The following is a 15,205-nucleotide window of genomic DNA, read 5'->3' on the forward strand; positions in this document are numbered from 1 at the left end:
CAGTCTTTGACAAGGGCACGTCATTTGACATTTAGGCCAGCATGGATATTTTATCTCATTCGGATTCACTTACTGTGCGATACACGAAGACTCTGAGCTGTTTGCCGCCAATGGTCTCGAGCTTTTGTCCATTGTAAAGCTCATTAAGGCCAACTTTTACTTTCAATATGTGATTCTGCAGAATTAATTTAAGAAGACGCTGATCCATGCTCAGAGTATCATCTATAAGTAAATTCATTACAAAATAGTGTTATTTTGTTTAGAAAGCAAAGTTTCTCCTGTAAGAGAAAATCATGAAAATGGGTAATCCCTACCACTAGATCTTATGGATCCTACACATATATAGTATATGAGATGACTACATGCCAAAAGCTAAGAATTCTGTGCACAAATTAGAAATTCCATGAGCTATTTCATCAAATGACTACAATATGATTCCAAGCAGTCCAAACAATGGGCTTCATCTATGTGAGGGCCACATGGTTTTATGCGGTCACTGACAAAAGTTAAACTCTAAGCCTGGCCAAGATTTTCTCTGAGAATCTGATGTCCATTAGTCACATGAGAAACTACTGATGAATCATTTCTACATTTATTTTTATTTATGGAGAGAGAGTTGAAGCATGTAACCTCTTAAAGATGGGTTGATGTCAACATGTATGGATATTTTTATTACGAAGAGAAAAAACAGCATTTCTAGGAATTTGAATTTTCTCGTTAATAATTTTCTATGTCACAACCTAGTATTTGGAAAAGCATTAAAAAGGTGATACTTATTTAGTTTTTAATTGCTAAATTTTGCCTAACAATTTAAATATGTCTTTGTGAAGTCATTTTTTTCTGGAAAAAAGTGTCAGGTTGTATTAATCTAAACATAGTCCTTGAATAGCAGCTACTAGGTCAAATACTTGTAATAACAGTTCACATCATAATATGGAAGTGTATCATTTTCTCTTGTTTGTATTTATTTATAATTTGATACCTTACATTCAAATTCTGAGTTGCAAAATGCACCTACGTATTCCTAAATATTATTATGTTGGTGTTTAAATAAACAAATCAGATTTATTTTTCTTAAGATCTGTTAATACATCCATTATGTGTGCTGGAAATATGATCAGGTTCACAGAACAACTGAAGACTACTTACCACAAACTTTCACTTCCTGTAGGCTATTATCTATTATAATGAAATGTTTTGAAATGAAGGACATTTTAATAGACACTACATAGTGCTAATGCATTGTATGTGTAGCTGGTAAAGAAACAAATTAACACCTCACAAAATATCTATTGTTTCTTAATGCAAACAATCATGGTGAAGAAACAATGTGTGTAGAGGAGGAAAGAGTAGGAATGACAGTGTCCAGTACATACCAGAAAATGCATTATTCACGGGTGCCAGCAAAGTGTATTCTCCATCTGGCCTCAGAGCAGATGCCAAGCCTAATTGGGCCACAAGGTCTGTGAAAGTGGTTTGCTGATTTCCAGCTAGCTCAATAACTTGTTTGGCTGTAACATAAACCATTACCATTCAAACAGTGTCATCGTTGTTATTACCATAATCATGAAATTAGGAAATCAGTTCTTGGCTATTTTCCATAAGCTATTTGCTGTACTGGCAATGTGACATCCTGCCTTTCCTTAGTAAGAGAGTTCCAGCTCCCCTTTTTTTGGGTTGATGACCAAAGACTTTCAGAAGGACAATATCTTTCTGACTTCTTGCTTTGCGGTTTTCTTGGATTCTTTATTACTTGCCTCTTATCTCTCTGCTCTTGTGAGTGCCATAGGTCTTTCATTTATCCAAAAGTAACCATTTGGTTATATCTTCCCTTCTGTTTTCAAGAAAAGCTCTGGCACTGTGATAATCTTTATCAATATTAGGTATTAGAAGTAAGTCAGGCAGAGAAAGACAAATATCATATGATATCACTTACATGTGGAATCTAAAAAAATGGTACAAATGAACCTATTTACAAAACAGAAATAGAGTCATAGATGTAGAAACCAAACTTACAGTTACCAAGGGGGAAGGGAGGAAGGGATAAATTGGGAGATTGGGATTGACATATACATACTACTATATATAAAATAGATAACTAATAAGAACCTACTGTATAGCACAGGGAACTCTATTCAATACTCTGTAATGACCTATAAGGGATTAGAATCTAAAAATGAGTGGATATATGTACATGTATAACTGGTTCACTTTGCTATACAGCAGAAACTAACACAACATTTTAAATCAACTATATCCCAATAAAAATTCATTAAAAAAAAAAAGAAACTCTGGAAAGCCAGAGGTCAATGCATGGAATGCCCATGACTACACAAGCTGCCTATTTAGTACTCAGCTCATTGTTAATTTTGTGTTTGTGCTTCATATGGCATTCCTTATACTGCACATTTATTTTCCATCTGCCTACTCTTAAGGCATCTAATTGGTAAACGATAGTAGGTAGAACAATATGAAACTGTTGCTCACCAGAATCAGGAATCAGGACCTGATCAATCAAATGGATAACACCATTATTTGTCACAATATCTTTTTTGTTCACCATTTTGATTCCATTTACTGTTATGCTGTCACCATCACATCCTATCTCAATTGTGTTTCCTTCCAGAGTCTCAAATACTGCTCCTCCCATGATAGCCTCGGAACACTGGAGGGTGTTTAAAATGTGGTACTTCAAGAGAGCTGGAGGACAAAGTACAAAGAGTAAGCTTTCAGATCAAGGAGAATAGCATTTGACCCTTAAAAGATGTGTTTCACTGTGGAACTAAGTATTCCTAAGAAATATAATATATATAAGACCTAAGTATTGACCTAAGGTTTTAAAATTCTGTTTATGTTCTCAAAATGTTTTTTCCATCAACTCTACAATAAAATTAGCTCAGCTCAGTAGGAAGTAAGAAGAAAAGAAGATCAGCTGCGGGGAATTATTTGTGTAGTTCTAGAAAATGTGTTAGATCAAGTTCCCTCTATCATAAGAAAGGAATTTCCAATGGGAACAAAGAATAATTCCTCCTTTGAGAAGGCCTATAAAGTTATTTGCTAGTGATACCTGTTCCAAACACCCAAGCAGTATCTTACATCAGCTACCCATGACAGAACAGCTCTACAGGCATACTTCATTTCATTGAGCTTCACTATTTTGCACTTTGCAGATACTATGTTTTTTGGGTTTTTGTTTTTTTTACAAATTGAAGGTTTGTGACAACACTAAAGGCAACATCTAGAAAATAACCAAAATAAAGATGCTTTCTTGAGGGACTTCTGAAGGGATCTGTGCCTAAACTGTCTATATTTGCACCAAAATATCTCATCATAAATTGGTTAAGCCAACTTGGGGTAGGCTGAGTAAGCGAAATGTGCTAGTCACAATGTAAAATCTAGTTGAAACTAAAAAGGAGACTGGAAAGAAGCCAAGTTCTGTGTATCAATAGGTAATGGCCAAAGAGAACCATGCAATTTTCTCAACTCAACTTTAGTGTAAATTTAGAATTAAAAGCATTGAACAATATGTATACAGTATTAAAGTTTGATGATCTAATATTTCTTTTCAACACTTTCTAATTCTTTTTAATGTCTGCTACTTAGTTACTTGAAAGCAGTGCAGAAGAATGTGATCTTTAGGATACCCTGATTAATTATTTTAATTATTAAATTAATTATTGAATTACTTTGCCTACTCTTTCAAGGATTTTCTTTTTTAAGATTTTTATAGTCCACCTCAGAATAAAAGTTTTTCTTTGCCTTTGCTTATCAAAGGTGATAATGCTGGCAGGACTTGATCTCTTTTTCATTTCCTTTCTTGGAATTCTGGGAGGCTTCTCCTAGAGAGAGACAGTTAAGTACCTTCTGAAGCCACTTTGTCTCCCATGATCCTTTCTAGAACCCCTCGTGGAAGTTTCTCAAAAGCTTCATTGGTGGGAGCAAAGAGTGTGAAGTGACCATCTCTGCCAAGGGACTCCAATATATCAGATGTGATGGCAGCTGCCTGAAACACAAATGTGCTTTTTAGAGGCTGGCACATTGCAAATCCAGAAGAAAATTACAATACATTCAGTCTGGGTGGACATGAGGGAGTTGATTATATAGAAAACTATAGAAGTTAGATATAACTCTTGTTAGATCTTTAAAATATTATCTTTTGACGCAAACAACCATGTCTTTTCAAACTTTCCTCAAACTGTATGTAAGATGGGGAATTCTGCCAATGCTTATGTGACTGAACAATATACAGCAGTAAACGTAATAATTGATGAATTCATTCTAAATGCACTAAGTACACTACAGTCATGAAACTAATCATTCTTTATCTATCATGTCCACATAAATATTATTATTTCATATAAGGAGATGATTTCTTCTGCGTAAAATGAAAACCTTTTCATTACAAGAAATACATTGGTTACGTGTCTGCCAGATTTAATAGCTTTTTATCATTATTTTAGATTCTGACAGGGAAAGAGGAGGAATTTCAATGGTCCCAGACAATCTGCTATTACTTCTTGTACTTACTCTAAAAGATGAGAGGTCATCTTCTGCTTCAATAAAGTCCTGAATTGAGGTACCAATTTGTGTAAGGACACGGTCAATGACGTGCACAACACCATTTGTTGCAATCTGGTTCCCATGGATGATTCGAGCACAGTTAACAGTGACAACCTAATTATTTGAGAAAATCAAATTTTAGAAATCACAGCTATCTATTGACCACTGAGACTGCAAGCCCCCATTTCCTATTTTTCATGATTACTGGTAAATGTAACATGAAAGAACTGACATTCTGAATGTAAATTCTGAGGGTGAAGACTTACATATTACTATGTCCAAAAAAAAACAAACAAAACCTGGGAAAAAATGCAACCAGTTGAGAACCCAAGTCCAGTTACACTTAACATACCTAGAAATGCAAGGCAAAAACATTTTTTTTGTTTAAATTATTGCTTTTATTCCTCTATTTCTTTCATAGAGATAGTCATACACTATTTCTAATGTAGGTCAATGAGTTACATAAAGAAGTCTAATTAGTCCTAAAAAAAAGTTCTGAGACAGAAACAAACAATTATTGCATAAATATAATCAGTTCTATTTCAATGATTTCCTAAATATTGAGTCCTCACTGACCCTTTATTTCCTGGAACTCTGACTGTTGAAAGAGCTCTATGACCCTGGTTGGACGTCTCCCGCAAAGACTTTATTAAAACACACAAGAACCTAAATCAGTATAGTAGCCAGAGGGTGAATAAAAGAATACTCATTCTCTGATTTTTCTCTGATAAATTCTCTGACAAATACTTATTATTTTTTCTGATTATTAGTTTTTCAAACACATCAAATACTAAAATTTCCTTTTGTAGAACACCTAAGTCTACTATCAATGAACTATCAATTTAATTTCTTCCTTGCAATCACTCTTTAATAGAAATCACTCACTGAATTAGAAATTTACATGCTCTAGATGTAGGGAAAAGTCTTGATATGGCATTTACATTATATTCACTAACTTTTTATTATTTCTGGGAACCTTATATAAAAGGTATAGAAAAAAATTAAGGGCAATGTTATTGAGAAAGGTACTTTTTATTAATGAAACTTACCCCATTAGGATAATGGTTAATGGAGAGCCCCAAATTGTTATACATCGGATGAACAATCATGCCATTTTTCAAGTCCTTGGTCAACATTCTCTTATTAATCATGTGGCTATGTAGAGCATTCAATAATTCAACATTTACGTTGCTCTCCAAACCTCTACGGATATCCTAGGAAAAATTGAAATGACAGAAGTTTATTTTATTATAGTTAATTATTTAAAATCTTATAATCACTCTGTTTCTACTCTCTTGTTATTTTCTCATTGAATTACCCAGACGGTCAAGCCAAATTGACATAAATAACTTAAAATTATACTATTTCAATTGATTAAGAAATTTTGTAAGTAGAGGTACTCAGTAAAGGGTTCCAGCTCTTACGGAGCACTTGGACATTTTTAGAGACAAAACAAAATTTTTAATAAATGTATTGATGAAGAGATGATCTTGCTGTAAAGGCTTAGGGAATATGAAATTATCAGATATTTAAAGTACTTTGAGTGGAAAACAAAGAAAAGTGGCATTATATTTGTGTACAACATCAGAGTTTTAATAACCGTTTTGTGTTTATTCTATGACAAATTCAAGAATTCAACCATCCTGTACCTTTTAATTTATCCAATACCACACTATAAAATACTGTACTTGGTGTTATGAGAAATACAATGGTAAGTAAGGTGAAGTCTCGACCTTTGAGGTACTTATTCTATAGCAGCAGGCAAAAATAAACATAGTAAGATAAAGGACGGAAGGAGAAAAAGAATGCTTTCCAGATCAAATGAAGATGGCTGGCAATTCAGGTTTGGAGACAGGTCTTGCAGGGTAGGTAGACAGGGTAGGGACGGTGTGATGATCATTCTAAGTCCAGCTGCTGGCACAGGGTGAACGTTGGGAAAGCAGAAGTTGTCCAGTGTGGTTATTATATGCCTTTACGTTTCTCAGATAATATTAAGAAAGAAATTTTAGAAAGTATATGGGACCATAACATAGAAGACTTTAATGCCCAAGTAAAGAGTAAATTAAACTGGCAATGGGGAGCCATTGAGGCTGTTGTGGGCTTGGAATATAATGATTAGCCTGGGCTTTAGGAAGGTTAATCTGGTGGTAGTGCATAGCAGGAAAAAGACTATTATGAGGATGAAAAATGAGATATGGGTGACTAACAGTAGTTTCTAAGAACTGAAGAGAGGCAAAGTAAGGATAACTCATAATTTTCAAGTTTGAACTCTGAGATTGGTACTGCCAATTATGGAAAAAAGACAGCAGAAAAGCAGTTGTTGATGGGGAGAAAGAAAGTGGCATCTATTTTAGATAACGTTTTGTTTAAAGATACGTATGTATCTTTAACATATCTTGGATATGTATCCAAGGAGAAATATTAAGATAGATGTTAGAAATATTCTCCTGGGATTCAAGAAACACAGATTCCATGGCTCTATGCATTAAAGTGAAAGCTGAAGCCATCAGAAGTGCATCTAAACTTCAGAGTATAGTTCCTGGAAGAGACCTTAATAAGACCCATTCTAAAGGCATGGAAGAAGAGGAGTCTGCAAAAAGGACCAGAAAGGTGGTTAGAGATGTGGTCAAAGACAACCAGAAGAGAGAAAGTTCTATAATGCAAGCAATTAACCTCACAGTTAATGAAGCAAGATAAAATCTAGAAGAATCTGCCTAAGTTTTACTAAGTATTGTATGACTCTAGTAGTAATTATCAGTTCATCTTCATATCAAGTAGAAAGTAGGAATATATTTCTATACCAGTTTTACAGATTTGTATATTGTCATAATTTAGTGTGTTGTAAATCAGATTATGCATAAAAAAGCCTGAAAATTAAATGTATTGCTTACAACCCTTCAATTTAAATATCCACACACGTTTATAAATCTGTCAGTCTCTGAACAGCCATATATATTTACATATAATTAAAATAATAAGTATATGTATAATATAGCTTATTAAAAATTTTAAATTCCACTAGGCTTCTTAACTTGCCTTTCTATGAGATATGTCATTTAATATTACCTATATTTCTTCACAACCAAAAGGGAAAGAGGAAAGGAGTAAAATAGAATAATGATAAAGTGCTTGTTCAATCCACTATTAGTTTGCCTTTATTAGTCCATGAGCCTACTGGGGTGTTATTCCATTTATGGATGTATTAAAATGATTTTCTCCTTACCCTCAATTAACTCATCCTTTTATGTATCCTCATATATGTACGACAGAAAGATATACAATTTCTATTCATTTCCAAGTCAGTAAACCAATTAAAGTATACCAATAGCAGTAAAAAAATTTATATTCATGAAAATAATGAATTACAGAATCCAGGTTGTCCCAAGCCTCGTTACTTGGTGCGAAGTAAGTGAATGACCCCTTTCCTTCGATCTCTTCCCTCAGTTTTGAGACATCAGAATAACGCTGCGTGGTGGTGGCTCCCACAATGCCCAGGGTACCATAAACATGGTCAATAGGCATAACTGAAATAATCAAGAGATGAATAAGTACTTAGGAAAAAATTTCAAGAATGTTATTTTACAATAATTTAACCTTTACACAAAGCCCCCCAATATATTAAATGATAATTTTAGCAATACAGTTCTATAAATCATCAATTTTATGTGAAAGTTGCCTTTTGAATGTCAAATAATAAAGTAGTATTGAAAAATATCATTCCATATATCCTTGGTGTTGAGGGAAAATGAATTTTCAATTATTATCCTTGTTTGAGGTTTAGTCTGTTTACATGTCAAATCTGCTATGTCAATATGGTTCAATTACAATTATTAGTAAGTATCTTTGATTATTTCTCTGAAAACAACAAAAGTTCCTCACTTCTCACTGACAATGGCAAAGGTAATTTATTTTTTCATGTTGGCTTAAAGCTCCTAAATAGTATAACTGTTAGGTATAGGGGTGTAATTATACATATTTGGGTCCCTGAAAGAAATATGTAGACCTGCTTCTTTTCATCATAATTTCAGGAAGGAGGTATAGGGGTGTAATTATACAGATTTGGGTCCCTGAAAGAAATATGTAGACCTGCTTCTTTTCATCATAATTTCAGGAAGGAAATATATAAAAATATCTAATACTTCTAGAATACATCTTCTGAACTTCAGAAGAAAGGTTAATATATGAATGTCAGCCTGAAGTTTGGGTGCAGCCAACTTATTTTTTATGACTCTGTCTTATTTAAAATTTAGTATGATTTGGATCATATCATAGGAGAAATGGTTATTACCTTTGTGAATATAGCAAGACTAGGTACACAATTAGTAAATTAAGTCACAAAATCAAGATTTAAAAACACCCCAACAGGATGGGGAAAATGAGTCAAATGTGACAGTTAAATGTCACAGGGTTCCATTTAAGTCCCACGCCTAAGTAAAAAAAAAAAACAAATCCCAAAGGAAGACTTGATTTGACAGTATTCATTTAAAAAAGATCTGTAATCAATGTTAATTACTTAAAAATTCAGCATGAGTTAACGATATGACATGGTTACCAATAACATTAACCAAAGTTCAAGAGCCCACCTGCCCCAAACTGAGGTATTTGTCTTAATATTTTCTCAGCTTCCTGGACACACATAGATAGTAGACACCAGTCTTGGATCACAATCAGAAGGAAAAAAACGACTGGATTAGAGGCTTTTCATGGGTTGCTGTCAATTACAGTAAGGACTCCAAAGTCTATATCACATTCAAACTGGGGGCCATGAGCCCAGAGAAGAGAAGATTCTGTTGGGGAAGAGAGGGTAGCTGGAGGAAGGGTGTGACGATTTGTGTTAACTATCTGAATGGCTGTCATTTCAAAGAGGAAATAGATGAACTAATTTTTCTCTAGTTGGCAAGTTACAGGAAACTAACTTTCAATCTGAGAAACGTTATAAAATCAGAGCTGTTGAAGCAGAGAAGATGATGTCTTGCCAAGTAGTCAGCCCATGTTCCTAGACAAATTCAAAGAAAGGGATTTTGTAGTGGCGATTTTTGTTCTTGAAGGAAAGTTGAACTAATTTAAATTTAGAATAAGCTTCTGTTGTCCAGCATTTAGTGTATATGATGTATATTTGAATACTTTATCAACATGATAAAGTCATGATTAACACCAAGATATGGGGGATATATCTTGGATTTATCATGGTGCTAAACACACACACACACACAATTGGCTTCGCTATAAGCTACTTCAACTCTTTTTCCTCAAACAAGACAAATTCCTCATTTAATTCAGTAATTGAAACTTTACCTGCTGGGCAGCCTTTCATTCCTTCCATCCTCATATAACCAGGGCAGCATTCATATAACACAGTCCTATACATTGGAAGAAAATTAATATTAAAATGGGAGAACTACAAAGGATATATTTTGACATAAACTTAGCAAAACATATTACTTATTGCCTTGATTTATTGAGAATTTAGAAATCCAGTTTTTTTGTTTTTATGTTTATGACATCAAGGTATTTATATTAGCTTGATTTCTCTCTATAGCCTCATGGCATGGTGGAAAAATTCCAGGATCTTGAGCCAGAAGAATGGAGTTTCGTTCCCAGTTCCACTACTTAGTTGATGTGTGGCCTTGAGCAAATCATTTAATAAATTTGAGTCTCAGTTTCCCCAACTATTTAACATGAAGGTAGTAGCTAAAATACTTATTCATGGGTAGTTGTGAATCTCAAATAAAACAATGCTTTGGAAATAATTTTGCAAACTATAAATAGCTATAAATGTTTATTAGTATAAGGTTATTAGGAACTAAGAACGTCAGAAAAATTTATTAACTCACTTATAGGTAGTAAAACATGAAACTATAGATGAGAATAACATTTCTGGCATGGAATATTGGCTTAAGGATAGTTAAAAGATAAGAATATAGAGATAAGTGGGAAACTAAATTTTCAAACTGTTCTCTAATTTTAATATAATTTCAAGAATAGCTGGTATTGGAAACATACACAGACTGTAAGAGAGCCTTATGCAAATATGGTCCCTGAAATAATTTTATTTACATGACTACCCATAAAAATAAATGTGAATATTTGGATGCCAAGAGATTGATTAAGAATTGCTTATACTTTAGCTTTAGCATATATCATAATAAGAATGAGATACATAATTTTTAGTTCGGGACTAATAATACTTTATGTAAAATAGTAAATAGAAGAAGAAATTGCTAAAGTAGCAAAAATTTCTATAACATATGCTCATATTAATGCACTATATGGTATAGAATTCCAAAACAGGCAATTGCAATTTCAGATGATACTTGAACAATACAGTTGTCTGAGTTAATGCTTTGAAAGCAATGACAACAAAGAAGTATTTTTCCCAGGAAATTTATGCTACACAAACCTCAAATTTCCCATATTGTCAGTAGGACAAATAAGAGTAAAAAAATATCATGAATGTGCATATCTCTGAAAGTGGGAAATTTATCTTCATTTTCTGAATAGTATCTAAAATCTCATGGAAATGCCAACTGAAAATGTCACTGACATTTTTTTGAAGGAGGTCTACAAAATTCTATATTATTGAGCCAATATATATTGTGGGGAATATCTTAAACCTAGGAAACTTCCTGTTTTTCATTAGACCCACCCAGTTACTTCCCCCAAATCCCCAAAGCAGCTATGCAAACAGAAGATAAACATTTCTGTCAACTGATACATAAAGTCCTAACGATGACTTTGGAAACTTTAGCAGCTGCAAGCAGATGGCAAATCAGGCATTCTTCCTGTCAATGTTACTAATTCCTTTGGTTGTTTGAAACTAGCAACTAGCGTTTACATTTATTCCAGAGCACAGATGTTAATATGTTTGTGAAAATGAAGTTAAGGGAAATAAGCTAATATAATTAAACAAAGGAGACACTGTTATATTTCTGGTAAAAAAAACCAGGCTTCAAAGCAGGAATTTTTTTTTCTTTTTTAATGGAAAGCAAGAAAGAATCTTGGTATAAGCTTTGTACAAGCGTCGGCATCTCTAACATATTTAGATGGTTAAAGTAAGATTGTATCGGACTTCCTTAACTTCCGGGAAGTGTGTAATAAAAATTTTCCCTAAATATTTCAGAGAGCAGGTCCTTTCTTATGCAGTTAGTGTGCCTTCCAAATAGGCCTCATGGTAACCAAGAATACAAAGAACAAAGCGAGAAAAATCCAGAGCTTTGGAGTTCCCAACTGGGGCCTGACCTAAATCATGGCCAGGATCCTTGTAACTACTGACTTACGCTGTAGTTGTGTGAATGATCCACAAGTCTAGCAGATTTATGCAAACTAATAAGAATAATGTCCAGGTCAAAAAGTAACATTGGTTAAAACTCTGTTAAGCCAACATGTGGGAACGGGCAGCAATGTCCTGTGGGTCCTAGCCTTGGTTACCATGGGGAGGTACAGTCCAGATAAGGTTATATGCCTTGAATACGTGATTCTTAGTAAAATAAAGAGAACCCTATGCATTTTAAATAGGCATCTGCACACACCCCCTTTTCACACCAGCATATACCCAATTTGCTTAAAGTAGTTTAAATTTAAGTACGATTAATATTATGAGTTAGAGTTACTTAGTAATTTCACATTAGTCCATTAGTTCATTCATTTTACCTTCAGAAACTCTCCAAGTATTAAATCTGCATTTCACAGGCAAAGAAACAAGACTCCAAAATGTTATGTGATTCCACAGTTAATATTTGTAACCAATATTATTAAGTTAAGAATATGTTTTTTAACAATCCCCCAATCCTTCCACCTATTTAGAGTAACTGAAGTTTAATGATGATGTGCTTCAGATATTCTGGTTCTCAAGTCATCCTTCACTAAGGTTGCTGTCCAAAGTAATAAGAAGCAGGCAGGAGCCATTTCACTGACTGAGGATGACATCTTTAATTTTTTTTTATCTATAATTCAGCTCCTTCATCTTAAAATGAAGAATTTGCACCACATGAGTACTTATCAACCTTTATATGTCTAGGATTATATTTCTTCTACCAATATTTATTAATTGATTAAACCAATAAGCTATCAAGTAATAAAAATGTTTTCCAACTCTAGGTTAATCAGTGAAGTATATAACTAAGTTGAAAAGTAATCATCTTTTTGGCTGTTGAAATAGTAATATAGTGGTGAGTTTCCATTATCACCTTTGGGGACCCCTGGAGATCTGACAGTTTGGGATGGAATGACTGGATTAAATGAAGATATGAAACCTAAGTCCCTTCCAACTTTAAGCTTTGATGAAAACTCTGGGGTAAACTGGTGTACTTTATATAATTTCTAAATGACTGTAGGCAAACATTAATTTTTACCTGAAAACCCTGGTATTTCAGATCAATTTGTTCTTCTGGCATTTTTTTAAATAAAATGAGGAAACTGAGGCAAAGAGGTTAATTGACTTGCCTAAGATAAAAGAGGCCAAACCAGGAGTAGAAATGACATAGTCAAACTGTCAGTGATTCTATACCAGATCACATGGCCAGTGCCATAGATTCAGGAATAACATGAGTTCCACTAGTAGAGGGAGAAATTCAGGGAAAATGTCTTTATTCATATGTGATCCACTTTTTTTAAGCTCACAATTTTGCAGAATATTTTCAAGAAGATCATGTGTATGTCCAAGGAAAGACATGGGCATTGTGGTGTTGTCTTTGGAACTGGCACATTAAGGAAAAAATGACACTTACGTTTTCTTTCCACAGATGGCACCTTGATACCAGTTCCTACAAGTACTAAAGTATTTCCTTTTGGTGCCCAAAATCTGTTGAAGGGCGCAGACATTTGGGCTGGAAGATGGAAGGAAAGAAAGTTAATGTCCTAATGACAACTAGTTTTTCATATCTACATGTCAGATAGTACAAAAAGAAAAAAGTTAATATGTGGATTCGATTATCAAAGATGCAATTCTAAAAAAAGATGTGATTCTAGTCAGCACAAATCTCATTCTGATCCAATCCTCCTGAATCATTGGAAAAACTAAAGTCTATGAGAGACAGAGAGAGAGAGGAAATTATACATCTCTGAGAGTAAAATGCCATTGTTTCAAAAGTTAACCTAATAGAATTAAACAACGTGTCTTATTACTTTTAATAGTAGGTATTTCACTGACACTTTTAAACCAAACGTGCTCATTTAGGGTTTGGGGGTGGCTTAAGGCTCTGGAACAATGACAGATCAGACAGCAAAATAGACAGGTTTTCCTAAGTCCAGGGACACTGTACTCTGTAATTTTCTAGGTAAGCAATCACGGAAGTAAATGAATGCTAAGATTAACTTAAATAATATGGCTGCACAAAGGAAAATTTATTGCTTTGCCTGGAAGTAATTAGATTAAGACATCCTCTGCCAGAATTTTAAGTGTTTTTCTCCCTTAAAAAGAAGGAAGTCTTATTTGCTCTGTAAGGCAAGGGAACTTTGGGGCATTATGAACATCTCTCTGAGACATTGTGGATGTAGTGCCAAGATCCATTTCAAAAATTAATAATAAATTGTTGGTTAAGTTACTAAATTATGTCTGATAACTTTAAAAATGCTAAGTTATAGTTGAGTTTATTCTAAGAAATAAAGTTTTTGCAAATTGTACAGAATGCAAAATTTAAAAGCATTCTTAAATGCTTCAAAAAATTGAGAAAACTGGTTACATTACCTATTAATTTTCATAATAAATGAAGTTTTCCCTAACATAATGTGAGATATTTCAAAGCTGTTTACATAATGAGAGTCTCCAACAATAGATTCTTTCATCTTGGAAACCTCATTCTAGAAATTTGGAATCAAATAAAAGCACAAATAAACTGAATCATGAAGAAATGCCCTGTTAAATGTTGTTAATTACATTAAAATCTTACAGTGTTCCATAAAAAGCAATTATACACAAGTTTTTTGGACAGTAATCCTTAAAGTTTAAGACACATACATCAACCACAGAATACTCATTTTTTCCTTTTTCTTGTTACATTGTAATAAGCAGGAAAAAAAAAAAAAACCCTGAGGTATAAATAAGGAACTGTATGTAGAACTGTACATATAACAAGCTAAGGGAAAAGAAGGTTTATAAAATCAAACCACTGACTTACCCCTGATCCCGGCCCCTGATACGGCTGTGAGCCAAGATCTTGTCATAATGACCATTGGCATTTGCAGGGTTAACCACAACAAGCAAGAATAGAGAAAATATGGATAAGAGAGGAATCATCTCTAGTCTCTCCCTTGCAGTTAGTCCACGAAGAGAACTGGCAGTGGGCTTTGGAGAGCTCAGAGCTTATATACATGGCAGAGTTCTGGGAGGGAGCACTGTATCAACCTGGGAATCTGAACTCTCTCCAGAAGACATCAGCAACTTCAAGTTGCCAGCTAGAATCTGCTTTTTCAGCTATGTTTACTGAGCACACTGAGCCTCTTTTTCTTCTCATTATCAAAAGGATATTTATTTTATTTTTATATTATTTATCTTTCTCTTTATTTTTACTACCTGGCTCATTTCATGTTCATATTTCTGTTTTATTCTTTTGTAATTTAGAGGGTTTTTATGGGAAATGATTTTATTTAGATTTTAAGGATCATTCTGTAATACATCCCTTTCAGGGTGCATGTCCCTGTGCTCAAT

The 15,205-nt window shown here is 33.8% G+C and overlaps 1 protein-coding gene across 2 annotated transcripts in view; it reads right to left on the reverse strand.

Annotated features, from left to right (window-relative positions):
- POSTN (periostin) overlaps positions 1-14,809 on the reverse strand; it is a gene marked incomplete at its 5' end in the record, with an annotated part of 34,214 nt that extends 19,405 nt beyond the window's left edge. The window contains 10 exons of one of the 2 annotated variants that reach the window (XM_082859798.1): positions 74-222; positions 1,377-1,511; positions 2,488-2,700; positions 3,862-4,003; positions 4,528-4,674; positions 5,610-5,774; positions 7,927-8,084; positions 9,856-9,920; positions 13,287-13,385; positions 14,676-14,809. In XM_082859798.1, coding sequence (XP_082715924.1) covers positions 74-222; positions 1,377-1,511; positions 2,488-2,700; positions 3,862-4,003; positions 4,528-4,674; positions 5,610-5,774; positions 7,927-8,084; positions 9,856-9,920; positions 13,287-13,385; positions 14,676-14,794 — 1,392 coding nt within the window. The remainder of the gene's footprint in view (positions 1-73; positions 223-1,376; positions 1,512-2,487; positions 2,701-3,861; positions 4,004-4,527; positions 4,675-5,609; positions 5,775-7,926; positions 8,085-9,855; positions 9,921-13,286; positions 13,386-14,675) is intronic. The other variant, XM_082859799.1, reaches the window with a different exon arrangement.
- Between the last annotated feature and the right edge of the window lie 396 nt (positions 14,810-15,205).

The sequence above is a fragment of the Leucopleurus acutus genome (genome assembly GCF_964270905.1).
Source record: "Leucopleurus acutus genome assembly, chromosome: 18".
Lineage (NCBI taxonomy): Eukaryota > Metazoa > Chordata > Mammalia > Artiodactyla > Delphinidae > Leucopleurus > Leucopleurus acutus.